Source organism: Ammospiza nelsoni, chromosome 23 (genome assembly GCF_027579445.1).
Source record: "Ammospiza nelsoni isolate bAmmNel1 chromosome 23, bAmmNel1.pri, whole genome shotgun sequence".
NCBI lineage: Eukaryota > Metazoa > Chordata > Aves > Passeriformes > Passerellidae > Ammospiza > Ammospiza nelsoni.
The window spans coordinates 695,176-722,785 of NC_080655.1; the positions used below are offsets into that span (position 1 = coordinate 695,176).

The 27,610-nt window shown below is 51.7% G+C and overlaps 1 protein-coding gene across 2 annotated transcripts; it reads right to left on the reverse strand.

The window, feature by feature from the left end:
• Positions 1–655: 655 nt before the first annotated feature.
• On the reverse strand, positions 656–27,610 carry RAP1A (RAP1A, member of RAS oncogene family). 2 transcript variants are annotated; one of them, XM_059487841.1, is made up of 9 exons: positions 27,472–27,610; positions 13,335–13,404; positions 10,141–10,224; positions 8,102–8,170; positions 7,303–7,359; positions 6,341–6,481; positions 5,464–5,607; positions 2,368–2,483; positions 656–1,381 (listed from the first exon to the last, which is right to left on the reverse strand). In XM_059487841.1, exons 3-8 carry the CDS (start codon positions 10,195–10,197, stop codon positions 2,397–2,399), a joined length of 555 nt encoding a protein of 184 aa, XP_059343824.1. In that variant the 5' UTR covers positions 10,198–10,224; positions 13,335–13,404; positions 27,472–27,610; the 3' UTR covers positions 656–1,381; positions 2,368–2,396. The 2 variants fall into 2 exon arrangements, with proteins under 2 accessions (XP_059343824.1, XP_059343825.1); XM_059487842.1 differs by lacking the exon at positions 27,472–27,610 and adding an exon at positions 27,121–27,141.

A 27,610-nucleotide genomic window follows, 5' to 3' on the forward strand; every position in this document is an offset into this window, starting at 1 on the left:
CAGATGTTTGCATCCAGTCCCGTTTGGGCTGCATTAGGAACAGGGCTCTCTAGAATTCACCAGCTGCATAAGGAACACTTTTATAAAATGCTGTTTACAGAGCCTGCTGCCCCTGGTTCCCGGTGATGAGCTCTGTGCCCTGTGCTGACATTTCTGCTCTCACCAACTCGAGGGGGGCAGGAGCCCCCTGCCCTGGGGGTCCCTCAGGGTCTGACCCGCACACACAGAGGATGGAGCACCCAGGGGCCTCTTCAGATCCTGCTCCTTGAAACTTTATAAACAGCAGGGATTGAAGAATGAACAAACGCCAAATGAACAGAAAACCCCTTCAGCTGAGCAGGGACCACCAGCCAAAGCCAGGCTTGAAACTCAGCATCATCCTCCAGGGCAGACAGAGCTTGGGATGGAACCAAACTCATGCACAGCAGAGTCACTGTGGAAATACCAGAGAAATAGCTGCAGCAGGACCACCTGTAAAGGCCAATGGGCAACACAGGAGCTGCCTGCTGTCCCTTGGGAGGGGTGCATTAAACACAGCTCAGGGTATTGGGGGCACCTCAACAAACCCCCTGACCCACCAGGATGGGAGAGGAACCCCCAGAACAGGGAGCAAACCCAAAGGCTGGAAACGGTAACAAAAACACAGAAACAAAAATGAAAATGTACTAAAATTTAATCATTCATAAAAGCTGTAATTTAATCTGTGACAGTAAAACACAAGAAGCAATATTAGAGTTGGTTTAGTATATTATATATTTTTGCTTTTAAAGCCATAGAAATCAGTTATCCCAGTTTTTTTTCCTATAAAAGACCCATTTTTCCAAAGCATTATGCACAAACATTTTTAATTAGAATACAATGGCAGAATGAAAATAATGATATTCCGTAACTTTTAAATATAAAATGAAGTCAATGACTCAAAAAGTTATTTGTTGCAGTGAGTTCAAAGGGAAATTTTGGATAATATATATTTATAGTTATAGATATAAAATATAACAGTGGAACATTTTTAGTGCTTGATGGGGAGAAATTATGATAAAATGGTCAATATGAATTTTAATTATAGTAGCAATCTCTAACATTTGAAATGCATCCATGCTCCTTGGGATAATCATATGCTAGAGTCAATTATATTTATTTTCACATCTGTTAATTGCTATTGCAAAGGAGGAGGAATATTGGCTTTCATTTCCAAGAGATATACACAGAGCAACTGCTTTTTCCAGGGGCTGTGTGCAAACCATTTTTAAGATCTAAATTCTTCCTGCAGGATATAAAAAACAGGAGAAGCTTCTTCCGATATGTTACTCGTTTCCATAAGGTTCTGAAGTTGGGAATGCTGGCACTTTCCGTTTAGGCAACAGTTCTTCATTCCTGCAATCTGGAGGGAGTAGAAGAAAATACAAATGAGGATGATGGGGGGACATTTCTGACTCTGCTGGTGCCACCAGTGACCTCCAGGGCCTGAAAGCCAACAGGCAGCAGAGGAGCTGCTTTTTCCCACAACTCAGGGCTGCTCCCAGGCACAGAAAACAGGAGATTGTGGGAGTGTAACTCTCCAAATGCCGTGCTTTATCAGGGCCAGAGCAGTGCCAGCCAAGTGCCAGCCTGCTGCCCCTGCCTGATACCAGCAGTGCCCAATGGCAAAGGCAGGGCTGAACAGCACAGAGCTCACAGCTCAGCACAGAGCACAGCACAGCTTAGCTCAGCTCATTGAAATTACTTTATTGCTAAAAGAAAGTCATTTCAGTAAATAAAAAATACAGTTCGGTAAATAAAAAATAAAGTTCAGTGCAGCACAGCACAGCTCTGCGGCTCCAGGAACCCCCCGAGAGCTGGCAAAAGCAGGAGGCAGAGCAGTGCCAGCACCCAGTGCCCCTCTCTGCCCCAAATGGGGACATTTCTGTCCCAGCCCTGGAGCTGCAGTTCCCTTCCAGAGCAGGACAGAACAGCTGTGAGCACACAGAGCTCCCTGCCAAGACACACAGGAAGATTATTTATAGCTCTGTCCAGTCTTGGTGTGTTTTTAGGTTGGGTTTGTTTGGGGGCTTTTAATGCTTGTTTTGGTTTGGGTTGTTTTATTTTTTTATTTCCGTGCCACTGAACCCCATGTCCACCCAAAGCCATTTGCAATTGTCCCCAACGGTGCCAGCACAGGGACAGCAGTGGCACCAACGTTTACAGAGAATCACTAGTGTTTCTCAGAGGATAACCAACATTTACAGAGGATGAAAAGGAAGCACAAGCCAGCCCTGGGGCTCAGGGGAAAGCTCCTGCTCAGTCACCCCAGGAGCAGCAGCAGAGGGCAGGGCTCTGCTGGGAGCTGCTCTGCTCACCTGGCCCAGGTGGGACCCAGGCCCCTCTTACCTGGCTCAGAGCTGCTGCATGATGGGAGTCTAAAGCAGCAGACATGATTTCTTTTTAGGCTTCTTCTTTTCCACTGGTGTTTTTCTATTTATCTGTCTGACCAGGTCATAAAAGATCTGCAAATGAAAAGCACAAGTGATAAAACACAAGCTGTCGGAACTGAGGCAGGCTGGGGAGCTGACAGCTCTCTCCTGGTGCCTGCAGTTACGTAAATTCAATTAAACCGCTTGAATTTATTACACGTTTCTCAAGCAGCTGCTTATGGAGAAGGGAACCCAAAGCTCCCATCAGAACTGAAGGGAGCTGCAAACTCAGTTTATCAGCACTACAGCCTTCAGAAGGGCAGGGCAGTGAAACGGCAGCAGTTTCCTTGCTTTGGAAAAGTGGGAGGAAATCGGGATTGACAAAGGGGTTTTTAAAGCAGGCACAAAATCCTCAGGGATCAGCAGCCCAGGGCAGCCCCGGCAGGAGGGGACAGCCCTGTCCCTGTGCCCGAGCCCCCAGTGCCACCAGGGACCACCCCAGGGCCGTCCTGCAGCTGCAGAGCCTGGTCAGAGCTGCTGCTGCTGCTGGGAGTTGTTTTCCCAGCAAGACTCAGCCCATTTATAGCAAAATGAGCTTTGCAAAAATGCGTGCAGCTGGGTCACAGCATTGAGGAGAAATATTTCAACCTTCAGAGGGCTCCACCCTTGTCCTTGTTTATTTTTTCCCCTTCCTGGAGTGGCTGACGGCTCACAAATTCTTGTTGATTCCAGAGAAATTCACAAGACAAAGAAACAGTTTATAACATATTGTAACAACTGAAATCTGAGATTTTCCTTCCTCATAAATTAGATTATTAAAGTGCTAGAACTGACTGTGAGTACAGCCATCTGCAACAAGGTTTCAGGAATGGCACCATCCCTAAAAAGAGTCAGTGTGCTGCAAGAGCATCTCAGAGGTCAGCAGGAGGTCATCTGGATTAAAAACTTATTATCTGAAAGGTTTGGTTCACATGCAGCAAATGCATGTAGGAGTTTATCACTCTTTACCCAGATTTTAACAAATTTAGGAACTCCAAAAGCAGTGAGAAAGCAAGAATAAATCCCAAAAGAATGCAAATGGCTCCCCAGCCCAGGAGGCAGCAGGACAGAGCCCCAGTGCCCTGAGCTGCTTCACTCACAGCTCCTCTCTTTGATTCCCTCAGCTTTTGTACTTTTCACAAGTAGGAAATATCAGCTGGCTGCAAACCAGAACACGGAGATCGCAGCGAGAGCAGGAACTCGTCCTCCAGATAAGCACAGTGTCCTCTGTGCTGTGGGGGCTGCAGAGGCAGCAGGGACAGGCAGGACCCCCAGGGGTGGGGGTGGCACCCCAGGACCCCCTCGGCACGGGGTGAGGCCCGAGAGGGGCACTGTGCCCCCCAAAGCTGGGAATGCTCACAGCCCTGGGTCTGGCACCTCCCTGGGCATCTGCTGAGGGCTGAGCTGCTCCTTGCTGCATCCCAGCCCAGACACACACACACAAATAAATCCCTGCTGGCAGCAGCCTGGCTCAGCTCTGCTGCTCCTGAGCCTCGACCAGGATAATCCCAGCCCTCCCAGCCCATCCTGAGCACCCAGCCAGGCTGATCCCAGCCCAGAGCTGCAGTTATTCTCAGTTCCTGGGGCTCCCCTCCCTCCCAGCCCATCCTGAGCACCCAGCCAGGCTGATCCCAGCCCAGAGCTGCAGTTATTCTCAGTTCCTGGGGCTCCCCAGCCCATCCTGCTGGCTGCCAGGGCAGCTGGGCCCAGGCCAGGATCCTGCAGCTCCTGCTGCTCCCACAGCCCTGAACGGTCCCAGTTATCAGCTCTGCTGCACGGGCTCAGCTCAGCCTCTGGCACGGGCAGATAACTGCAGCACACTCAGAGCTGGTGCCTGATGGGGAGCAGAGCTGCCCCAGCCAGCCCAGGGCCCCAGGAGCAGCACCCAGAGCAGAGGGGTCTCAGTTAAACCCAGGGAACTGCTCAGGTCTGCCTTTGGGCATGGCTTTAGCAAGCTGGGGGCTTGCAGGGGCTGTGATGGGGCATCTGCAGCCAGAAATGCAAATATTCCAAACCCAACAGCCAACCCCACACGAGACAAGGAGCACAATGGCATCACCCACGGTGGGCATGGCGGCAGTTATTGTGACAAACATTCTCTCCAGATAAAGCTTATCTAAGCTAAAAGTCATCCAGCTCTCTGTTCATGGCCCCTGGGAGAGGCTGTAAAACACCTCTGAGAGAGCTGGGGACTCACCCTGGCTGTGCAGGGAAAAGAGAGCACATCCCCGGGGCAGACAGAGTGCCTGGCACACTGCACGGCTGGCACACTGCATGCACGGCTGGCACGCTGCACGGCTGGCACACTGCACGACTGGCACGCTGCACGGCTGGCACGCTGCACGGCTGGCACACTGCATGCATGGCTGGCACACTGCATGCACGGCTGGCACACTGCATGCCTGGCACACTGCACGCCTGGCACACTGCATGCATGGCTGGCACGCTGCATGCACGGCTGGCACGCTGCACGCCTGGCACACTGCATGCACGGCTGGCACGCTGCACGCCTGGCACACTGCACGCCTGGCACACTGCACACATGGCTGGCACGCTGCACGCATGGCACACTGCACGCATGGCTGGCATGCTGCACGGCTGGCACACTGCATGCACGGCTGGCACGCTGCACGCCTGGCACACTGCACACATGGCTGGCACGCTGCACGGCTGGCACACTGCACGCATGGCTGGCACGCTGCACGCATGGCTGGCACGCTGCACGGCTGGCACACTGCACGCCTGGCACACTGCACGCCTGGCACACTGCATGCACGGCTGGCACACTGCATGCACGGCTGGCACACTGCACGCATGGCTGGCACGCTGCACGCCTGGCACACTGCACGCCTGGCACACTGCATGCACGGCTGGCACACTGCATGCACGCCTGGCACACTGCACGCATGGCTGGCACGCTGCACGCCTGGCACGCTGCACGCCTGGCACGCTGCACGGTTCCCTTCCCCAGCTCAGACACACAGGGTTCAATGCCTCATTCACACTGGGAACACACACCACAGGAGGCGCTCACCTCATTTACGTTGATTTTCGACTTTGCAGACGATTCTAGAAAGGCACAGTTACACCACTGTCGTGCTAAGTTCTGCCCCTGCTCTTTGCCCACAACTCGTTCTTCCTCCAGGTCACATTTATTGCCAACCAGGATCATGGGAACCTGCACAGGAGCAACAGGGGGAGAAACCCATCAGCAAGGTCGTGTGCAGGCAGCTCTGTGCTGCTGTGGCTCTCAGGAATGCAGGGGGGGAAATTTTTCTCCTTAAAACTCCCAGCCATAGCCATTAGAGAGTGATCATATTTTTATTTTTGAGGCGTAAATTTTCCTTATTACATCGGGAACCTGGAGCCACAGTACAGATGAAGCAAATGCAAATAAAGCTCATCTGAAATCAGATCTACAGGCTCTATCAGCTTACACAGAGCTGTAAATATCCTGTTCTTTAGAGTTTTCTAGACAGTTAAGAGAAAATTTCTCATACTGAAACATGAAAATGTGTTATGAACATGTTCAGCAAGAAACCAAAGTGAATCAAGATGTGAAATAGGGCAAAAAGGGATACTGAGATGAGTAAGCAGTGCAGGTTTGAAGACATGAAACTGTGTAAGATTACTGCAGAAGGTATTAAAGGTTTATCCAAAAATGGAGTTTGGTGAGCAACTACCTCTGATCATTTGCTGTTAGGTGTAGGAGACGGGAATTTAAACTCTTCCAGATACAGATAATGTAATGATTGATGTACCGGGACTTTACACATGCTCTGAAAGCTCCCTCAGCGCTCCCCAAGGAGATCCTGTGAAAGCAGCTTTGTGTGTGGACGCCCAGCCCTGGTGGCTGGAGAGCAAAGCCCCTTAAGCTCCTGCAGGAACCCTCCCAGCCACGCTGTACTCACATCCTCGGTGTCCTTCACCCGCAGGATCTGCTCCCGCAGGTCCTGCAGGTCGTTGAACGTGGACTGTGCTGTGATAGAATATACTAGTGCAAACCCCTGCCCGTTCTTCATGTACAGGTCCCTCATGGCTGTGAATTGCTCCTGCAAGCAAACGGGTTTTACACTAATTAGCCGTTGAATGCAGCTAATGAAGGGTTCCAAAGGAATACTGCTATTGTGCTGGAGACAAGAATGCAGTGCCACAGATGGATTTACATATTTACCCCTCACAGAAACCCACTGGAGCATGGAAATTGAATAAAAGCATTAACACTCCCTTTCCCTTTGCTTTGGGTTTTGTTGGTTTTTTTTCCCTTTATAAAGGGCTTCTTGGAAAAATGGGGGAAAGATGAAGAGCAGCAGTAAAACCATCCCTGCATGGTTTTATTGACTGAAATGCCAGAGCAGGCTGGACAGTGCCAGCCCAGAGCCCCAGCAGGGCCAGGACTTTTACCAGACCCACCCAGCAATGGTTCCTGCTCCTGCTGCTGAGGATTTCCAGGCTTTCCCAATAAAACCAACCTCCAGGGAGCCCCAGGTGCCTGGGGTGTGTTGGTTTGTTGGGGCAGGGCTGTGCCAGCTGCAGGTGACACTGGAGGGACAGCAGGGCAGTGCCAGGGAGGTGCCAGGGCAGCTCTGCTGGGGAGCAGCCCCCTTGGCTGGCACTGCTGCAGCCTGTGGCAAATTCACATTTCAAACCCTCCCGGAGCAGAAAGCTGACATGGGGATGGCACAGGAGGCACCAGGCTCTGTGTGCCAGCATGGGTAGAGCTCTCCAGGCACTGGCACTCACCTCACTGCTGAGGTTATCCAACAAAATCCTTCATTTAAGTGACTGCACTGATTTACTGCCATTGCTTGGGCAGGATTACTGCTCCTAAGGAAGGCACTGCACAGCAATGAGATACAGAAATGGCACTTACTGTCCCTGCCGTGTCGAGGATCTCCAGCATACACTGCTGACAGTCTACCTCCACTTGCTGAGGAAAGAGAGAACAAAGCTCAGAATGAATGGTCTGCATGGGACAGGCAAGAGAAATCCCAGCTCTGGCTGCACCTCTGCACAAAGGGCTCTCAGCAGAGAGCACCTGCAGGGCTGGGCAGCTCTGCTCTTAGAGGATTAACCATGCCCCAAGCCAGGCATCTGGGTCAGCTCACATGCTCCAGGACTCCCTTCATTAGCAAGGCTTAAATGAGCAGCTCACTGTAAACATCTCAACTTAAGTGAGATTGGAAATATCTCAACTTAATCCACTCTTGCAAATCAAAGCACCCCAAAACTTGGATTTTTCTTTGCTGCCCAGAGAGAAGGGAGTAAGGAAGAGAAGAAAATGCAAAATGTTTCAGGACCCTCAGAGTGAGACTTTGCAAATCTTCCACTCTCTGAGAAATGTCTTGGATCTAAGGAGGGTAATTCCAGGAAAGTCAAGTAAATTTAACAGCAGAACTCACGGCACAATTTAATTCAATTATCACAGGCACAAATGTCACAACTTTTCAGTGTATGTTTTGGTGCCTTTAATGTGCTGACACTTCTGCTAATCCGTGGAACAATGGTTCACTTGACATCCACGCAGGGAAGAAAGCAGCTCTGTGCCTGGATTATGTAACAGCCCAGGGACCCTGCAAGGACTCTGCCCAGCAGCTCCAGCCCTGCACCCAAAGCAGCCCCAGGAATTCCCTCTGTGAGACTTGGAGGAGATAAAAATGATGGTGCTTTACCTTTCTGTATGAATCTTCTATTGTTGGGTCATATTTCTCAACAAAAATTCCCTGAACGAACTGTACAGTCTGGGGAGGAAGGGAAGAAAAACATCCTGAGTGAGCTGAACACAACCAGAAACATCAGGGAAAAGTAACAACAGTAAATCTGCTTTTAAAAGTCAATAGTAAGGAGCAGAGTAAAAGACATAAAATCTCTGTTTTGAAAATAAAATTGCCCTGAGTGTGACAATCTGACATGTGACACTCCTGATCTCTGCTGGACTTTACCTGCATCTATAATAAGTGAAAAGAAAGGCCAAGGGAGGAGCTGCAGGTCTGCGGGTGGTTTTGGGTTCTGTGTAGATCCAGGACTTTTACAAGTTTCCCTGTTTGGGTGGTGCAGCCCAGCTTCAGTTTCCAGCTCCCTGCAAGGCTCTGCACCTCTGGGCACCCTTGTAAATCCTGTCACCCTCTGCCACTCCAGCAGAGTTTCAGCCTCAGAAATGGGATCAAAGTGCTGCACAGACAACAAAAGCTGCTGAACAACTGTGGCTTTGTGACTGTGAGGGTTTCTGCTGCTCCACCAGTGCCCCCAGCAGCAGCCTCAGCACTGGGCTGGCACAGAGGGGTTAAAGCAAGCAGGATCTGCAGGGAACAGCCCCAGTTTGTCACTGCAGCCACGCACACAGGGCTGGACATGAACACCGGGCTCTTTGTTGCACAGGTCAGTCTGTGCAGTTGGGAGAATGAAATTTAAAGCGACCCCCAGATTATTTTAAATCCCACCTTGTAACCTCTCCTTGCCAATGTTTGTAAATAAGTACACAGACTGTGAAAGCTAAATATTATCCACTTCTAGCTGCTAATTGGCAATTACTGTGTGCTGCTATAAAAATAATGGATCATGAATTACCAAATTCATGCATATGAATTACCAGATATGCTGACTTAGCACCCAGCCTGTCAAAAGAATTTAACTTTTGTTTACCAGACTATTTGAGTATTTGCATTTCAGCTGATCAAAAGGTCAGGAATGGTGCTGACTCAGGCTTCACATCACAGAGAAGGAAATTCAAGTATGTCAGATGCTGAGTAATTTTTATTTACAGCATACTACTAAGTGCCCCACTTCACCTAGTGAGTCTTTCAGAGTTACATAAGAAAATTAAGATAATCAGGGAAGTGCTGGTGGCAAAAGCAATACAGATTGCTCACACTGCTGTGGAGGAACAGAGCTTGTAAAAAATTACACCTTGTAAACACCTTGTAGTGATTAGGGTGGCATTGCTGAAGAGTGCATCAAATTTGATGTACAACTGAGTAATCTCTCCTCCTGTTCACTGGGGTTCTGCAGGTGATTTACCAGGATTATCACCTGGCTGTGGCAGCAGAATAAACAACGAGGCAAGACACGAACACCGCTCAGCCACTATCGTGCCAGTGACAAGGAGCACTGCAGTTCTTGCTGCAGATAACTCACACTTGACCAGTTCTTTGCCTGTCTGCTGGAGAGAGCTGCTCGACCGCTGAGTGATAAATGGGTGACAGGAGTTTCTCTCTCAGTGCTCCACTCTCAGCCCTGCTGTGCAAAGCTCTCCTGAGGAACAGGACAGCACTCCAGCAGAGCAAAGCGCTGCTCCTCCCTCTCTGCAGGGGCTGTGGATGCTCTCAGGGCTGGGCTTGTGAGCCAGCTGCTGCCTCAGGATGGAAACCCAGAGCCCTGCAGGTGTGCAGGGCTGATCCCAGCTCTGGGACTGATCCTGTGATTGATTCCAGCCAGGTTTCTCCTGTTGGGCCTGCAATGCTCACAGACACTCAGCTGTGTACAGCACAGCACGCGTGCAGGAGGCAGACATGACACGCTAATTAGCAGCAATTAATCACCTCTCTGAAGCATGGCACAGCTCCCCAGCCCTGGCACAGTGGCTAGTGAGGTGCTGGCACGTGCAGAAGTGACCCAGGGTGCCCAGAGCAGCGGTGCCCCTAGAAGTGACCCAAGGTGCCCTGGTGTGCAGGGAGCTGCAGGGCTGGGGGGCTCAGGGTGACCCCAGACTCACCAGAGCAGACTTGCCCACACCTCCTGAACCAAGGACCACCAGCTTGTACTCACGCATGGTGTGGGCTGTGCAGAGAGCAGCGACCTGCAGGGCAGAGAGAGGGCAGAGTTAGAGCACAGAGCTGGGGGCTGCCCTGAAACAGCAGCACCCTGCACCTCCTGAGAGTGAGAATGCCTTCGCTGCCAGCCTGGGTTTCATCTTCCTGAACACAAGGCTGAGAATGGCACTCTGACAGCCCCAGGTCAGGGGAAGTGGCCACAGCTGGGTCCTGCCAGAGAGGAAGAGGATGGACACAGCAGGGACAGACACGGCGGCTGGGCTGGGCACCACGGGCTGTGCCTGTGCTCTGCTTCCTCAGCCAGAGAGGAAGAGGATGGACACAGCAGGGACAGACACGGCAGCTGGGCTGGGCACCACGGGCTGTGCCTGTCCTCTGCTTCCTCAGCCAGAGAGGAAGAGGATGGACACAGCAGGGACAGACACGGCGGCTGGGCTGGGCACCACGGGCTGTGCCTGTCCTCTGCTTCCTCAGCATTTCACGGCCCCAACCAGAGCACGGGACAGGAAAATGAGATCAGAAAGCAGCAAGTGAAGAGGTTTCCCTCTCCTCTCCACCCCCAGCAGGGAGGGATTTAGGTCAGTGCTTTCTCTCTGGAAAAGGTCAGGCCCAGCACATGGCTGCCAAGGCAGAGCTCTCTCTGCTCGCCCAGCACAGACTCTGCCTTTTTATGGAAATCTCACAACTCCCTCAAGTCACTACGCAGCAGCAGCAAACCGTGCTGCTCCTCGAGATTCCCTGACTAATAAGGCAAATGACAAAGGCAGTGATAAACACTGGCCAGAGTGTTTACAGAGCAGCAGGCTGGGCTGCCCCTGCAGCAAACAATGAGCTCAGCAGCGAGCCCCTTCCGCAGGGCTGCGCTTCCTTCCCAAGTAAGGCTGCACACACACACACACACCAGGCTGGACAGCCCCAGCCCAGGCACTGCAAACCAACCCTGCCCACGACTGTGGGCTTTGGGACAGAAACCTCCTCCAAGGGCTTTGGGACAGAAACGCACCAGGAGCCTGTGAGGAACAGGGGTGTATTTTGTGTTTTCAGCTGAATGTCACCCAGGTATGGGTTAAACAAAAACTCAAACATCCCATGGGCAGCTGGAGAGAGACCCAGATTCCTGTGATCAGTTCAGCACGACTTTAAACTCATTTTAAGGCAGAATAACAGAAATAAAGGGCTTGCCTGTGCAGTCACAGAGCCAAGGGAAGCTGCCCTTCCCTCCCCAAGCCCTGGGCAGGCAGCAAGGCTCAAGCAATCCGTGCAGCCCATCACTTTAAACACCTGCAGGAGGTTTTTCTCCAACTCCTGAAGCCCATGTGAGTGCAGCTGCCTAACTGCAAATTGTGAAACCAACTCAGACCAAAAGGGGCTTTCCAGAACCCCAAAGGCAGAGCAGGCACGGCTGTGCACTCCAGGACACTGACAACAGCTCTGGCTACATTCTGGGAACTGTGAGCTCTTCTGCTCCACCATTTCCCTGAGAAGTGACATTCACTTCCTTTCCTTCTGATATCGTGATTTTGAATGGGATGGAAAGGGGAATTCCAATTAACAATTCTTTTCCCCTTGATAATCCCTAGAAATTAAAAGCTGATGCATTTTTTATAAAGCACAAATGCAACTTATTGATCCAGTTTGTCTTCATTTCCCTACAGTCCCAAAGAAAACCTAGAAAGCAATCAAGCTAAGGGTTAAATTTAGTTGTGAACTATTTAACTTCTTATTTATAGTAGAAAATACTTGTGGGAAAGCTTAAGCTGGGAGCAGTACAAAACTAACTTCTCATTTCTTCTCTACAGTATTTGCTGATTTTTTTTTCAGGTGCAACAGGAAACCAAGATCCTGAAAGGCACGAGCCTTATTACTGTAAACCCCACATGCCTTAATTATCTTGTAGCTCTTTCACAAGTATGTTAATGTTATCTGTTTATACGACATGAATAGAGAGCTCAAGAAATTACTATGCTGCATCCCAGCCAACTTTGCATTTGGCAACTGCTGAAGCCCACCTAAATGCAGTGAGACACAGCAGCATTCATTTCCATCCAGAGCTCTCTGGGAGGGAACAGCTCCATTTCCAATGGAATTGGACTATGGCTGTTGAGTGTTCTTTGGAGTCAGGAGAAGGGTATGATCACTAAAGAGTGTAGAAAAATTAACTGTAAATGTTGTGAGACTGGTCTCATTAATTCAGAATGCTGTAGTGCAAAAATAAAGCAACAGCTGAGTGTGTCTCCTTGCTCCCTTTGGCCAGTGTCCTGGTTTGAAAAGTGAGTGAGTGTTTTTGGGATGATGTGGTCAAACTGTGACAGCCAGGCACAGCCCCTGAGCCCCAGCAGGACAAACAAACAGGGGCACAGAGCATGAGTGCCACCCCAGCACTGCCCCAAGCTGCAGCCCCTGTGCCACTCCATCACTCTCCAAACCACCTGCATCACCTGCAGGGCAATGAACCACAGGGTTCTGCATCTGTAATCACCAAAAAACTCCGCTTCAGACACCTGATCCACCAGAATCCAGCTGTGCTCTGCACTCTTTAACAGGAGCATCTCTGCTGCTGCCACCAAAGCGCCCAGGCAGAGACAGAAATGGACTCTCCCCATTCCCAGCAGCAGCCCCAGCTGCCCACAGAGAAGTGGAGCAGACAGGGAGGTAAAAACCTGCAGGATATTTGTGTCAGTCTCCAGAGGCAGAGCAGGCACACATCCCTGGGAAGGACCACGGCTGGATACAAACCCAGCTGGAGCCCAGCCCCAAGCGTGGCTGCTCCCAGCAGCCGCCCCTGGGCTCTCCAGGCCCTGGTGCCCTCTCAGCTGCAGCAGCCAGGGCTGAGCAGGCAGGAAGGAGCAAACTCGAGGGTATTTCCCAACAGAGCTGCGGGAGGCCCTGGGGACAGGGGCTGAGGCCACCCAGGACAGAAACCTGATGCAAAAGCGAGCTGCTGCTGTTTCTAGAGTTTCAGCAGCTCAGCAAGAAGTTTGTAATTTGGGCAGTGGGGACAGAGAAGTGTGAACCAAATTGAGCAAACACAGCACTGAAAGAGTGAGTGCAAGAACTTCACTTATCAATTACTCACTCCAACAATGTTCACAGAAATTTCACTTAAAATATGATGAGAACACTAAAAATGTCTTACCTTGGCATAAAAGATCTCTCATCAGTGTTAGCAGCTCTACTGAAGGTTCTTCCAGGCTCCCCACAAGGAACTGAAAAAAAGAAGAATAAAAAAAAGGAGTTAATAGTTTTTCAAGTGTCAGCATTTGTGAAGCATCTCTGCAGTGCTTAAGCCAAAGCACCCTGTTCCTGTGGACCTCTCCTCCCCAGAACACTGCGACTTCACTTACACCAGACAGACTCAAACTAATCATGTCTGAGGTTGCATCAAGCTCTGCAACACCTACAAAGCTCAGTCATTTTAGGGAATCCAGCAGGTTTGTGGCAGGGCTCCTTGCCCAAGAGCTTGAGAAGCTCCAACATTTCCAGTCCCCAATCTTTGCTCAGCAGCCCTGAGCAGCAGCAGAGCTGATATTCAGTGATCACAGCAAATCAAAATTGTCTTGAAACAGGTAACGGAAGCTCTCATAATCCTTGTCAAATATTTTCCCAAGTGTAAGAGAAAGTGAGCCTAGAGGGCAGGGTTATTGGGATATTGGGATGAAATCCTTCCCTGGGAGGGTGCACAGGGTGGGCAGAGCAGCTGGGGCTGCCCTGGATCCCTGGCAGTGCCCAAGGGCAGGTTGGAGCAGCCTGGGCACAGTGGAAGGGTCCCTGCCATGCCAGGGGGACAGGGCAAGGCACTGAGCTCCCTTCCACCCCAACCACTCTGGATTTTTGTGCAGTGCCGCCAGTGCAAGCTCCAGCACTGCACAGAGCATGGCTCAGCTGCCCCTGCACCCAAAGAGCACAGCCTGAGTTTAAATGGGGCTGAGAGAAAAGGAACAGAAAGGAGCAGCACAGAAACCACAGCACCAGCTCCTAGAGACAGTGTGGGATGGCATCTCGAGGTGCAGCTCATCCCCAGCACTGAGGGGCTCTGCTCCTGCTCAGCCCCAGCACTGAGGGGCTCTGCTCCCTGCTCATCCCCAGCACTGAGGGGCTCTGCTCCCTGCTCATCCCCAGCACTGAGGGGCTCTGCTCCCTGCTCATCCCCAGCACTGAGGGGCTCTGCTCCTGCACCCCAGCACTGAGGGGCTCTGCTCCCTGCTCCTGCACCCCAGCACTGAGGGGCTCTGCTCCCTGCTCATCCCCAGCACTGAGGGGCTCTGCTCCCTGCTCAGCCCCAGCACTGAGGGGCTCTGCTCATCCCCAGCACTGAGGGGCTCTGCTCAGCCCCAGCACTGAGGGGCTCTGCTCCTGCACCCCAGCACTGAGGGGCTCTGCTCAGCCCCAGCACTGAGGGGCTCTGCTCCTGCACCCCAGCACTGAGGGGCTCTGCTCCTGCTCAGCCCCAGCACTGAGGGGCTCTGCTCCTGCACCCCAGCACTGAGGGGCTCTGCTCCTGCACCCCAGCACTGAGGGGCTCTGCTCAGCCCCAGCACTGAGGGGCTCTGCTCCTGCACCCCAGCACTGAGGGGCTCTGCTCCTGCTCAGCCCCAGCACTGAGGGGCTCTGCTCCTGCACCCCAGCACTGAGGGGCTCTGCTCATCCCCAGCACTGAGGGGCTCTGCTCCTGCTCATCCCCAGCACTGAGGGGCTCTGCTCCTGCACCCCAGCACTGAGGGGCTCTGCTCCTGCACCCCAGCACTGAGGGGCTCTGCTCCCTGCTCAGCCCCAGGAAGATGCCCTGGCATGGAGGAAGATGTCCTGACAGAGAGAGGCAGGCAGCAAGGGCCACTCACCTGGCTGTGAGGAGGACAAAAGCAGTAACTCCTTGCTTGCCCATCACTCACACCTCCTTGTGCCTGGCTTTCAGCAGCAAAGCAGAACATTGAACATTTCCAAGGGAAGAGCGGGGTCAGCACCGTGCCCTTCTGGGCGAGCAGCACAGATGTGCAGAAGGGCAGCACCTCACTCAGGGCTGGCAGTGCCACCCCTGTGCCCGTGCCCTTTCCCAGATAGAGGCAGATCCCTGGGCTGCTGCAGCCACGTGTCCTGGTTATTTTTATCCTGGCAGTTCAATGCTGAATCGTGGCTACTATAAACAAACCTGTTTCATTCTCAACTTGGAAATGTTCTCCGTGCCAGTTTTCTTCAGTTACTATAAACTAGGCCATGGAAAGTGGTGGATTTTCTTTTTTTAAAAGTGTCAACTAAACATTGCTCAACACTCTACCAAAACCACTCCATTACTCAGAGCCATGTTGGCAAAACAAACCCAAACCCAGCACTTGTTCGAGGGGGAGATTTACAGCGATCAAAGCCACGCTTGAGCTGACAGATTCCCTCCAGAGTAAAAACAAAGAGTCCAAACAAACAGAGAACGATGCAGCAGCAAAGGCTGGGAACTCCAGGCCAAGGATCTCCCCTTGAACCAGCCCAGCCCCGCTCCTGGCTCTGCCCAAGGACAGCTCCTCTCAGCACCTGCTCCCTCATTGGTTCTACACCGTGTTCAGAGGGCTTAAATTACTCAATGGTGTCTAAAGCACAAGAAATACTTCCCCAATGCCCACCAAAGCTGTCAGCAATTACACAATGGCTCCAGAGCTGTGCAGGGAACAGGGATGTGCACCCCAAAGGGGCTTGGCTCAAATCCCACACCCCTTAGCAGATACCACCTCCGAACAGCAGCAAGGCAAATAGAGATTACCCTGCTAGTTAGCAAGGAGTCTCTTTAATTAATACAAATCACTGCCATGGACTCACAAAGCCTTCTCCAAGGCAGTCAGAGTCCCTGGCTTCAGGGCACAGGGAAAACTCCTCCACCTTTCCTGAGGCCGCCAACTCCAGAAAAAGGAGAGGGAAGAGGAAAACAAAAGACTAAAAGACCAGACTAAGCAGAAAGCAGGACTCCAATGTGACTTCAAAAGCACAGTTTGACAAACTTCCGCTCACAGACTCTGCATTTATTTCCTTGCTCATTATCACTGCGGTCTCTGACACCACAGCAAGTGTGTTTTAGGTACTGACATTACATAACAGGTAACATTTTATAATTTGTGCCAGAAATCTCAGCCTCAGTTTGGTAATTTTAACACCAAACTCATTATCATTTCCACTGCCTGCTTTCAGCATCAAATCAAACACCAATCAAGGCAGCAAAGGTGTAATTAGCTATGCACAAGCCTGCTGTGGGGTGAGTCATGTCACCACCGAGGTGCATTCCTGATGCTGGAACATGCAGGCTGTCCCTTGTCCAAACCATCAGTAATCCAGGTGTAAATGTATTTTCCTTTCATTTTTCAGGTAACAAATAACCCCAAAAGGACCCAGCAAGAAGCACACACAGAAAATGAGGCTGGTGACAAGCCAAACAAGCAGACAGGTATGCGAGAACACAGGAGAACGATATGGGTCAGAGGTGCTACCTGGAGAGCTCCATCAGAAAAGGCAATAGAGCAGCCCTCAAACCCTGCATCCATCCCCAAAACTGCCAGCCCAGGTGTGTGCAGCTCAGAGCCACATCCCAACCACACTTTGTGCATCACCCCACACCTCCTGCAGCCTGGCAGGCTCCTGAGCCAGGGCCATAAAGGCTGGGCAGAGAGTAAAGTCCTGCAGCAGCAGAGCCTGGGCTGGGCTGGAGCTCCAGCAAATTAACTGCAGCCCACACAAACACGGCCCAGAGACAAGCTCCTTGGAAAACAGCAATAATTCTGTCACGGGAAATAGTCATTTTGTGCACAAACACTCTGGGATTGATCCTCCTCAGCCTGTAATCTTTTGTGCAATCAGCCTCACGCTGAACCTGCAATTTCAAATATCATAATGTTAACTTCTATGGAAGTGGCTGCCTAATTATTCACTGGAAATTGCTCTGCTATAGAAGCTCTCCAGGCAAGGAACAAGGGCTCTGGGCAGCTAAAGCCTGCCGTGCTGAAACGGCTAATTTATTTTTTGTCCTATTGCTCTGCACTTGCAGAAAGTTGCTAGGGACATGTGCCAGCCAGACAAAGGCAGGGGAAAGGAAGCCAGCAGCACAACTCAGAGCCCAACACACTCTGCATCCCCAAATTAGAACAAAGCCCTACGTCAGGGGCTGGAGCTGGCAGCTGCCCTCCAGCCAGACTGCAGCACTCTGCAAAGGAATGCCAACCAGAGCTGCAGGCAGGGCACAGCACTGGGCACACCGAGGCAACACACGCTGCTCAGTTCCCAATGTCTGGAATGGTTTGAGGGCAGGGATGGCAGGGACGGCAGGGACAGGGATGGCAGGGATGGCAGGGATGGCAGGGATGGCAGGGACAGGGATGGCAGGGGCGGCAGGGATGGCAGGGACAGGGATGGCAGGGATGGCAGGGATGGCAGGGACAGGGATGGCAGGGATGGCAGGGATGGCAGGGATGGCAGGGACAGGGATGGCAGGGATGGCAGGGATGGCAGGGATGGCAGGGATGGCAGGGGCGGCAGGGATGGCAGGGACAGGGATGGCAGGGATGGCAGGGACGGCAGGGACAGGGATGGCAGGGATGGCAGGGATGGCAGGGATGGCAGGGATGGCAGGGATGGCAGGGGCGGCAGGGATGGCAGGGACAGGGATGGCAGGGATGGCAGGGATGGCAGGGATGGCAGGGACAGGGATGACAGGGATGGCAGGGATGGCAGGGATGGCAGGGACAGGGATGACAGGGATGGCAGGGATGGCAGGGATGGCAGGGATGGCAGGGACAGGGATGACAGGGATGGCAGGGATGGCAGGGATGGCAGGGACGGCAGGGACAGGGATGACAGGGATGGCAGGGATGGCAGGGACAGGGATGACAGGGATGGCAGGGATGGCAGGGATGGCAGGGATGACAGGGATGGCAGGGACGGCAGGGCGCAGCTCCTCCCAAGCAGCACCACGGCCACATTCACCATTTCTCCTTTTCCATGCAGCCCCACTGGAGCAGCTCAGCAGAGGGCTCTACACCATTCACAGGAGTTCTCCACAGCTTTTTTTGGAAATAAAAATAAAAAACCACTTCCTTTCCCCCTTCCTCATCAGGCAAAGATGTAAACATTAAAGGGCAGATCTGCCATTGGGCACAGCAGCCGCTCAGGGCACTTCCTCCTTTTGCTGCCTATCACATCCACAACTTGCCACTGATTTTTAAACCCTGTAAAGTTTTTCATTCCTCTCCATTTCCTTTAGTGGGAAAAATATTCTGACCTTTCATAAAACAGATTAAATTCCAGACAGACCTGAGGAGGCTCAGTGGTAGCAAAGACCAGCTCCATTCTACTTGGAAGGAATAATTTGTTGTGCTGATAGTAGCTTGGCAACATTCGCCACTATTCTTCCTGGTTTATACAATTAAGAGTAAATAAGTGACATGAGGTAGATAGATTGGCACTGAAAGTTCAGCCTGCACTTTAATTATTTTATTTCTGCAGTAGTAGTGACGAGACATTGGCCATAAAGTCCAGTTTGAGCTTACTTGGTCTCCAGCATAAAAAATATAATAGGGAGAAGCTTCCAGGCCACTAAGGATTCTTTGAAACCTCTCAATGAAGTTGGAGAGGTTCAAACTGCTCTTCCCTTGTATTTCAAGCTGGCAGTGGGTAGGTTAAGACAAGGTATTGGGAAGAAAGTCTTTACCCAAAGGGCAGTGAGGCCCTGGCACGGAGCAGCTGTGGCTGCCCTGGAGCCCTGGCAGTGCCCAAGGCCAGGCTGGACACTGGCACAGGGGAAGGTGTCCCTGCCACGGCACTGGATGGGCTTAAGGTCCTTCCAACCCAAACCGTTCCATGATTCTATGGCTTACACCCACCAGTGATAAACCCTAACACGGGGCACATCCCAGCCCTTCAGCACACCGGGCTAACTCACAAACCCCAGAAAATGCTGAGATTCTTTAAATCTGCCCGGCACAGCCACCATGATCTGTGTTTGCACGCTGGCTGTGACCGTGCAGCCCGTTCTAAAGGTCAGCTCTGCATGTGCAGCCCAGAGATTTTCACTTGCCACAAGCAACCACCCCCCCATTCCCACGCAATTAAACGCCTCTTTTAACAACAATTTCCACAATGAAAAGCCCCACTGACCATATGGCCGCTTATTAATACTACATTTGTTTATCAGTTTAAATAAACCCCCTGCAGCAATGAGCATCCGTGTAATGAGAACTTAAACACAGCTCACAAGGGATGTCCTGGCACTGCCAAGTGGGACTGCACCTCCCCAATGCTTTTCAGGGCAGATTTCAAGGCTTGACAGGAACCTGAATGGCACTGAGTGCACAGAATTAACTGCAAATAGACGGGAAAGTAACAGTTTCGTTACGTTTCGTAAAGAAATTAAGTTATTTAATGTGATGCTTAATCCTCCAGTATTTAGCTCAGCCCCTTAATGCTGCTTCCTGGAACCTTGGGCCAGAGTGGGGGTGGAAACTGAATTTTCTTCTACAGCGAAAATGAAACTTCCTTCTGTGTGAAGGTTTTAACCGAAGGAATATTCAGACAGTTATTAACACTTCAGTGCCAGAGAGAGAGCTTCGAGACCAGAGGGGTTTTAACCAAACTGCCAGGCCTGCCCTCTACACCAGGGCTTCTCTCAAATTTCTTAATCCTCCTGAACCTGCTTAAAAGGGAAAAACCCCTTTGACAATTCATCCTGGAACTTCCTTTTTGGTGAATAAAAGGTGACATTAAAGGAAACAGCTCTGGTAGTTTAATCAGTTTTATACGAGCCATTTCAGTATTTACAGGTCAAGCTTGACTACAACCAAAACAGACAATTATAGAGCAGCCTTTAACCAGCAGCAAGGCCAGGGCTGGGGCAGCACAGGGGCTGGATCTGACTCACAGGAAGGGAGGGCACATCCCAAAAATCCTCTCTCCCACACTAGTATGTGCATTTGTCAAACACACAGCCTGGGGACAGGAGGTTCTGCACTATGCAGGACCTGGGCACACAGCTCGCTTCATCTGAGTGTAAATTGCCATCTCCACAAGTTCTGCACCTTCCTCGTGGTGAGAACACTTTCCACCAAATTAAAAACTTCCTCTATCTGTTTTTTTCTGGAGTAAATCTACAAACAGAGAATCAGACCGACCCACGCTTTCAGCACAGAACTACCACCACTGGTTTGTAAAGTTCCCAAATCTATTTCAACTTCCACCCATGGAGATGTAGGGGATGTGAACCTGGCATGAAAAGGACAAGGGGAGTCACAGCATGAACAGGGCAAGGGCAGCTACAGCAGCCAGCTCTGCACACACACTTTCATCCTCCTGTGACACCTGCTAAGCCACCCAGCTCAAGTTTGCTCTGCTGCCAAATGGATTTGGACTCAATTATTGTGTTTGCGACAAGGGTTTGGGCAAACAGCTCGTTTAACAGAGGCTGCAAAGTACTGGAATTACAGAAAAAAGGACAAGCCCCACTTTCTCAGAATCACACCACCGAGGAAAGTGCCCTGGAGCATTACAACATCTGTTTGATCATTTCTAATGGGATTCCTGAAAAAGCCCTGACTGCATTCTAGTGATCAATATGCCAATGCAGTGTATTCACAAAACAAGGCAAAGCCATAATAATATTGTAACCTCCACAACTTCGTAAGTGATCTGATGAGTTAAAAGCCCTAAATGCATAAATATTTCATAAGAAAGGCTGTCTGGAACCACTTCAGTCTGTATCTTTAATCATAACGTTATTTTCAGCTACAATTAGTGTTATAATCTAAAGCAGAAAGCAACAATTGGCTAAATTTATTTTATCTTCACCCACATTTACTTCATAAATCCAGCAAGTTTTCTGTTCTTCAGGCCTGATACCCAGTAACAGTTACTTAGCACAGGATTGACAAAAACATCAAATCTCAGGGTAAAGCAAGATGTGCTGGAATGAGACTGTTACACAAAAAAAAGGAGAATTGCACCAGAAATAGCCTTACCCAGTGAACTATGAGTTACTTTTAACTATCACGTGGTGAGTGGCATATAAAAAGATATTATTCTGCACGTCAGCTGTCTGTAATGAAAGTTTTCCTCTTCTCAGCCGCCCCTCCCTACCACTTCAAGTCTATTTGCATGAGAGAAAAGCACATTGCATAGAAATACAACACAAAAGGCACTGCATCCAATGCATGCGGCCGAAGCCCTCCTCCCACGTCCTCGCTGCTTTCCAGACCCAGGGTCCATTTCCAGGTGACAAGGTGGGAAATGCCCGATTGCACAGGGATTCCTGCCTGGGACAGGGAGCTGCAGCAGCAATGCTAGAGCAGCCTGCACTGCCCTCGGCTCACACGCAGTGCCCCGCTCCAACACGACAAGTTCACATTTTTGCAGCATTACAACACCGCACAACACAACCTCATTGAACCCAACAAATATTTCCACCAAAAAAACCCCAAAACATTCCAGCCAGCCCTGAATGTGCAGTCTCTGACCAGGGAAATGCAAGGAAATGCAAGTGTCTGTTTTCCTGCAATGCTCCAGCAAGCAGCAGTTATGCAACACAGCCCATTGACAAGCACGCTCCCAGGTGCAGAACATTCCCAAAAAGCAGGGCTCTGACAAAGCAACAATCCCCATCACAGAAATGCTCACCCTGCTTGTTACATGGAGCACATTTCTGAGTGCATTCTGCCTCACTGAAGCCATGGATAAAGATTTGTTTCAGCCCCAACACAGCCACTGCTGTGGGCACATCCAGACCTCTTGCTTCAGTGCCCCAGATGGATTTAAGTATTTCCCATCTTATCAATATTCACAATAAATAACAAACCACAATGCCTCGGGCCACCTGCTCAACAGGACTGCCATTGCCTGGCTCCCCACGTTTTGAGTCAAACAAAGTCAAAGAGGCGAAAGAGCAAAGCCAGCCACCTGCAGCCACGGGCTGTGAGCAGCCCTGGAGATTCATTTTTGCCTGTTTTTCCTGTTACCTGTTTCTCCCTGGAGATTCCTTTTGGGCTGTTTTTCCTGTTACCTGTTTATTCTCTGGTATAAAAGCCCAATGCAGGGTCAGGGTCCCCCTCAGACTGATGATTCTGTTCACCAAAAGAAAGCAGTTTCCAAAGCATGCCAAGCCTGCTTTTGTCAGCATCTGGGCTTCCCAACCAAAAAGATCCAATGGGTGCCTTTGCCTGGGTTCGGGTGAAGCCAGGGCAGCTGCAGTGAGGAAGTGCCTGTTCAGGTATAGCAGGTATTTCCCAACTGCCAATACTTGCTGGAGCACACATCAAAACATCAAAACACCGTCTTTATGTGGCCACCCGACCTGCTCCAGCAGCTGACAGCTGGGAAAGAGCCCCAGCCCTGCCCTGGGCCCTGCTGCCACAGAGAAACAGAGCCAGGCAGTCCTGAGCTCACCCTCAGCCAGGGCTTTGAGCACAGCCTGCAATAGAGAAGTTACAGACCCAAAATGACTGGGCATCCAGGGAGGGATGGGCTCTGGTGTCCCATTTTCTCCCACACACACCCCTGAGGATCTTCCCACAGCACATGAATGCAATTTGAGTTTAAACACAGCATTTCTGATCAGGAATGTAACGCTCGGTGCCTCCTCCTCGAGCACCACCCTTCTTCCCACAGCCTCCTCATTTTAATATTGTTAAATGGCTTTCTCTACACAACTTCATTACTGCAGCATTTGCAAGGGAAGAAGGGATCTCTCAGGAACCAGTTCCTGTCCCTCTGCAGATCAAAACTTGTTTCACAGCAGACCTGGGAGTGAAACGGCACCAGAGGTGCGGCACAGAGTGCTCCAGTGTAAAAAACAGGTACCAAGAGCTGAGCAGGCCCACGTGTGTCCTGACTGATGCTCTGCTGTCACTGGGTTCCCTTTCCCTCATAGGGGAGCTCAGAAAACAGGCACTAATTAACAAAATTATGCTATCACAGGAAATAACAGGAAGCTTCTCATAATGAGCCATTTAGCTCTGAAGGGTTTCAGTCAGACATGTCAAACCAGCTCACAGAGGATGTCAACAGGCACCAGCACACAGCCAGCTGAAAAACAACCAGCACAGACCCTCAATCTGCTGCAGGAGAGAGGCAGCTCCAGGTAACTCCCATGAACACAGGCTGGTCCTTGCAGGTAACAGCCTGGTACCTCTCTGGAACATTCTGGCACCAGAATGAGGCCCAGGGCACGCTCCTGCCAGCTGTCCCAGCACAGCAAAGCCACCACAGCATCCCTGCTGCAGCACCAGGCTGAATGAAGGACACTGCCCTGCCCGGGCCTGGCAGGAGCTGCAGGTTCCTCTCTGTCCTCCATCAGCAGTGCTACTGGCACAATTAATGTGTATATTCTTCACACCCCTTTAATCCTTTCTCCTCTGGTGTCACAGTCCAACAGGGCTCCACTCCCCCAGCACTGATGGTTTTCACTCTGATGCTGGTGCTGGAGACCCTGAACTGCATCAGCCGGGTTCCCACTGGGCTCTGGCTTCCAGGAGGTGCTGAGTGCTCAGCAATGAAGGTTCCACAGTGGGAAACAGAGGATTCAGAGCCTGCCTTGCCTTCCTCCCCTCCAGGGGTGAGTAACGCACACAGCTCCATCCCACCCCCTGCACTGGAGCCTCTGAGCCTGACCCTGCCCTCCAGGAGCTGCAGGGAGCCCACGGCAAGGATGGAGAGGGACCGCTCACATTCACACAAGGTCTGGCACCTGAGACAGGATGGACCAAGCTCAGCAACATGGACAGCTCGTTCTTCCTTCAAAGAGACTTTGGGACATCCTTACTTATCTCCGCCATTAGGTGTCATGTTTCCAGCAGGAGCAACTTTCCTGAAGAGCAAACACAAATGCCTACAGGAAAATTTCACCCTGGGATTTAGAAGCATCCTTTTAAGAAGACGCTTTCATTAAAATTCTGTTTAATTTCCAATTAACTATTAAATAAAAGAGTAAAAGAAAACCAGTAACTACTTCAGCACTCAACACAAAATGAACTGAGGCCATACTTTAACCACCATCCTCACTACCTCATCTTCAAAAAATAACCCAACAACTCCTGAAATCAAGGCCAAAAAGTCCAAACAGCACCCCTGGACTTGAGCAAGTTTTCAAAGTTGTGTCTCTCTTGAATCTGCTTCTGCCAAATTAAATACACAAAGTTATAAGAAGCGACTGATGTTCAACACTAATGTGGCTCATCAGAAATGAAAAGAAAGTGATAAAATAGGAAGTCTCCCATATTACCCTAAAACCCAGAAGTTTTGATCAGGATCCACAGCCAGAGCCAGCTAAGCTGATTTTGGCAAGGCTGAAAGTAACACTGGATCAAGGATAATTCTGAACTTCAAACAGCTACACATAAAAAACACTTCAAATATAAAGCCTAAAGGTTTGAACTTATGTATGTTCAAAAGATACACTTTGTTTCCTCTAGGAAAACAGATAACAGGTTCCTGTTGTCAGAGCATTAGGATTCCTCTTGAAGATGATTTTTAAAGTCTGCAGAGCTGCACAGAAGCAATCTGTTCTCTAAACACTGAGTTCAAAGTGCCACTGAGCGCGCTGTGCACGTGCAGGGTACAAGAAAAAGCACTGCAATATAAAGTACAAACAAATGCTTGGAGTTGTTTATGCCCAGGACGATGATTCAATATACAATTAAAACTTTAATGTTCAAGTACATCCACATGTCACCCTCCTGCCATTTAATTACTTTTCAGTTTTTTTAAGAACAGTCCTCAGACTGGCTGAGCAGCCACCAAATGCATCACCAATAACTCATGTCTGTATATTTGCAACTTACGGCTTCAAATATAAACTGCTCCAACGCTCTGTGTAAACACGAGCCTCCAAACAAAAGCATTAACCTGTCACTGGACTTATGCTGCGCGAGTAATGCGGCCCGTTTGGCAGGAGATCCTCTCAAACCTCCAGCAAAGCTACTTACCCTGAACACAGCCACGCCAGGGCCAGGACACGTGATGGCAGGATCCTTCCCGGGAGCCCTGGGGTGCCAGCCTGCCTGGGACAGTGCCCTGAAGTGATGGGCATCATCCCCAGGACCAGGCTGTGAGCAGGAGCTGGGCATCGTCCCCAGTACAGGCTGCCCTGCAGCGCTGGGCATCCCCAGGCCCAGGCTGCCCCGAGCAGGAGCTGCTCTGGAACTGTTCTGGAGCTGCTCTGGAGGGATAACTCCGCTCCCCTCCGGGATCAGGCAGTGCCAGCACTGCGCATGAAAACAGATTTTTATTTTTAGAAGCGGCGCGAGCGCAGCACTTCCTGGCGGCTCCACCTTGAAGAACGACAGACGCTCTGTCACCCTCCATTCCAAAAGCAGCATTTCACAACTTCTGCTACCTGCCACAACACAGGGAGGCAAGGGACAATCTGCTGAGAACGGCAAGTGACAGTTTCCCAGTTTGTAACTTGGCACTGAGAACTTCTGTTGGAATATGCTGCCAGTCTTCGCTCGCATCAATAAATCGATGCCTTTTTTCCTGCCACGGGGATGAACAGAACATTAAATGTTTTTATGTACGACACTGATTTTTTCCATAGCAACCGGATGTGAACATGGCATTCCCGGAGCAATGAAGTCACTATAGCAACGTGATAATGATGTCAGAATAATCAGCATTTCATACTTGTGAAATACATGGCTTCTGTGAATTCAGAAAGTCACAGAGACCACAAGAGCAAGAGTGCTCCATCTGGAACTTCCCTTTAACTTGTCTGCTTTTGGATAACTTCTCATTAAAGGCACAGAGCTTTGCTAACGCACCATTTTCTGTTTCTCCGAGCCCCATCCATTACTTCCTGAAAGTCTCACAAATTCCCGCATTAAACCCAAGGATCCGCTACACCAGGGAGAATTACTGGCACACCATTTCAGCATGAAAAAAGCAACGACACCAATCACAACAGTGAAACATTTCACAGCAGACAGGCACTGTCAGCTGAACAGACGCTCTCCTCGACTCTTCAAATAATCTGGTGTCTCTTTGCGGGGAGCAACACAACCACTCAGAGAGAATTACAGCAGCAACAGAAATTACAGAGCGCCGGTACAATACTCCGAAGGCAGACAGGCGTTTTCAAGTCAAACAACTATTTCAAGAAATATTATCTCCCCTGTCAAGCTACTGAAAGGAAAAAAAAAAACGAGTTTTCATGGTTTGCCCTTCCTGTTTGCAGCTCTTTCCAAGCTGTGCGCAAAGCAAGACCCAATTCCAGCTCGGTGTCAGTCGGAACTGGCTCGGCTGTGTCCAAACCCCAAACCCACACGTTCTGGACCTCAAATATCACCAGCAAAGTCATCAACTAACGAGAAGCACCTAAACACCAAAGTTTCCCTACGCAGAGAACGGCTTCTCTTTAAAGCGAGCGAGGGAAGTGCAAGAAGCCTTTCCAGAGCTGAGGTGGTCTGGGACAACCGGTCCTTGGGAGTGGGGGATGATGATGGGCTGGGAGGGTGAAGATGGGCTGGGAGGATGGAGCGGAGGGTGAGGATGGAGCAGAGGATGGGACGGAACGGAGAGTGAGGACGGACCGGAGGATGAGGATGGGCCAGCCCGCTGCTCCACGTGGCTCACGGGGGGCTCCCCTTGGCTTGTCCCACCTGCCCAAACCTCCTGCCGCCCATGCGGGCCGCTTGTCCTACCGTGCCCTGTGCCCCGTCCTGCCGTGCCCTGTGCCAGCCCCCCGGCCGTGCCCCGTGTCCCGTCCCGCCGTGCCCCGTGCCAGCCCCCCGGCCGTGCCCTGTGCCCCGTCCCGCCGTGCCCCGTGCCAGCCCCCCGGCCGTGCCCCGTGTCCCGTCCCGCCGTGCCCCGTGTCCCGTCCCCCGGCCGTGCCTCCAGCCCCGCTGTCCCTTCACTCCGCACAAGCCCCGGTGCCCCTGCCCAGCCCAGCGCGGGCAGCGCGGCCGCCCCGCACGCACCTGCCCGCAGGGGCACCGCGACAGTTCCGCCTGCCGCCGGCAGCCCGCCCGGTGCCGCACAAGATGGATGTCCGGCGGGGCCGGCACGGGACCGGCCGGCCAGCACGGGGCCGGGGCCGGGGCCGGGCCCAGCGCCTCCCCCGCGCTCCGGCCGGGCCGCGGGCAGGGAGCGCCCGGCGCGGCCCCGCTGCCCCCGCCCGGCCCCGCCGGACTCCGGCCCGGCCCCGGCCCCGGCCCCTGCCCCGCTCCGCCCGCCCGCGGCCTCGCCAGGCCCCGCCGGGACACCCGCGGCCGCCGCTTCCCCCGCCCGGCCCCGGCCCCGGCCCCGGCCCCGGCGCCTTCCCCGCTCACCGCCGCCCCCGGGCCGCTCCCGCCGCCGCTCCGCCGCCGCTGCGGGCCGGGGCTGGGGCTGGGGCTCGGCTGCTGCCGCGGCCGCTGCTGCTGCTCTGCGCGGCGGCGGCGCCGCTCCGCTCCGCCCTCCGCCCTCCGC